Source organism: Gavialis gangeticus, unplaced genomic scaffold, assembly GCF_001723915.1.
Source record: "Gavialis gangeticus isolate Ggan-Ray unplaced genomic scaffold, GavGan_comp1, whole genome shotgun sequence".
In the NCBI taxonomy this organism is placed as follows: Eukaryota; Metazoa; Chordata; order Crocodylia; family Gavialidae; genus Gavialis; species Gavialis gangeticus.
The window spans coordinates 32,982,148-32,983,867 of NW_017728993.1; the positions used below are offsets into that span (position 1 = coordinate 32,982,148).

At 35.3% G+C, this 1,720-nt stretch overlaps 1 protein-coding gene across 8 annotated transcripts in view; it reads left to right on the forward strand.

Moving 5' to 3' along the window:
- Window positions 1–1,720, forward strand: part of ADGRL2 (adhesion G protein-coupled receptor L2) — a 603,135-nt gene that overhangs the window by 592,612 nt on the left and 8,803 nt on the right. For 7 of the 8 annotated variants that reach the window (XM_019501511.1, XM_019501512.1, XM_019501504.1 and 4 more), the window contains 2 exons: window positions 746–874; window positions 1,312–1,408. In XM_019501511.1, coding sequence (XP_019357056.1) covers window positions 746–874; window positions 1,312–1,408 — 226 coding nt within the window. The remainder of the gene's footprint in view (window positions 1–745; window positions 875–1,311; window positions 1,409–1,720) is intronic. The other variant, XM_019501509.1, reaches the window with a different exon arrangement.

The following is a 1,720-nucleotide window of genomic DNA, read 5'->3' on the forward strand; positions in this document are numbered from 1 at the left end:
TAACAGTAGGAGATCTACTGATGTAGTTGGTCCCTCTTCATAGATTTGATCCGTTTTATTTGTTAGGATCATACACCACTGACGGAGGTGTGGCTATCTTAATTAGCAGCAGCTTGCTTGGATATAGTAAGATTTGTATAAAAGTTTGTTAGTTTCAGTTGGTTGAAAGTTTGTTTGTTTGTTTCAATTGAAAACCCATTGGTTTTCAGGAAGGTGGTAAATTATATGGTTAGCTTTCATGCGTGAATGCCAATTGCATCACCATAGCCATTATTCAGGGATAGGAAGACAGGCCTCTGCACCAAAAACAAATGCAACAAAACGTAGAGGAAGTGAGGGATTTAGGAGAGGGAATTCTCGCATCATAATATTTTACTTATTCCTGTGTAAAAACAATCATAGTATTATAAAGAGTTTACATACAGAATTATGTAAAGATGTGCAGCAGCTTGATTTTCATGTTTCTTTCATTGTGACTCTATAAAAGAATTTGTTTAAAATGTATTAAGAGGTGGTGAATGGCAAATAAGCTTCATTCAATAATAGTGCACGCCTGAAAAATGTCTGCCATTTTTTTAGATAGTGGTCAGGATTTCAGTACACATGAACTGTAAGCCGTTTCCTTGCTTGAGAAATATTTGAAATGCAAGATTACTTCCTGTTCCCAATGGAAACATTATCAGCTATACATATATAGATATACCTATATATCTGTATTTTAAATTCCCCAAATGTGTGTCTACAGGTACGTAAGGAATATGGCAAGTGCTTTCGGCATTCCTACTGCTGTGGTGGACTGCCAACTGAGAGCCCCCACAGTTCAGTGAAGGCATCAACAACAAGAACTAGTGCTCGCTATTCCTCTGGCACTCAGGTAACACAGACTTGACAGCATCTTTTAATTAACCTTATTTATAAAAAGCCTACTGAGATATGTTCCATTCATATGCACTAATTGTCTTCTCATTATAACCATCTAAATGGCAAGTACAGGCTTTTATGTGGTAGGATTGTTTTCTTTTTAAACATTTCTGCAAGGTTTATTTTCAGTTTGTTCCTATGCAAACTTCATCTTATTTTGTTATTAGGGAACTGGTTTGTGGCAAGGGTACCATTGTGTTTTATCTAACTGGATTTTACTAGATTAGACTTTTTATAAAAAAGGAGCCATAGATTCACTTTGAGCCAAAGAAATTATTTAGTGGAAAGTCAGAAGCTATGTGAATGCTTCACATGATGGCACTGAATGAGAAAAAAAGGCTTTTTGCAACTTAAAACACCATGTTTATTTTTCCCTGCTTGCATTAACAGAGCCGTATAAGAAGGATGTGGAACGACACTGTGAGAAAACAATCGGAATCTTCCTTTATCTCAGGTGACATCAACAGCACTTCAACACTTAATCAAGGTCAGTCACTGGGAACATTTCAATTTTAGAAGACTTAGATTTATAGCATTTGACAGATAAGAGTTGGAAAAAAAATGTGTTAGGAAAAAAAACCTGGAACAAATGTTCTCTAAAAGTATGGCTTTAAAGTCTTCCACAAGCACATTTTAAAACCTTGTTCATTCAACCTGCCCGCTTGCTATAAAAGTTGACTTTCTCCATTCATGGGAAGTGTATTTAAATAAGTTTCATCAATAATTTAACTTAAAAGCAAGACCATAATTTTAAACCTTTCCTAACCTTTATAGGTTAAATCTCAGCTAGAAATACCAC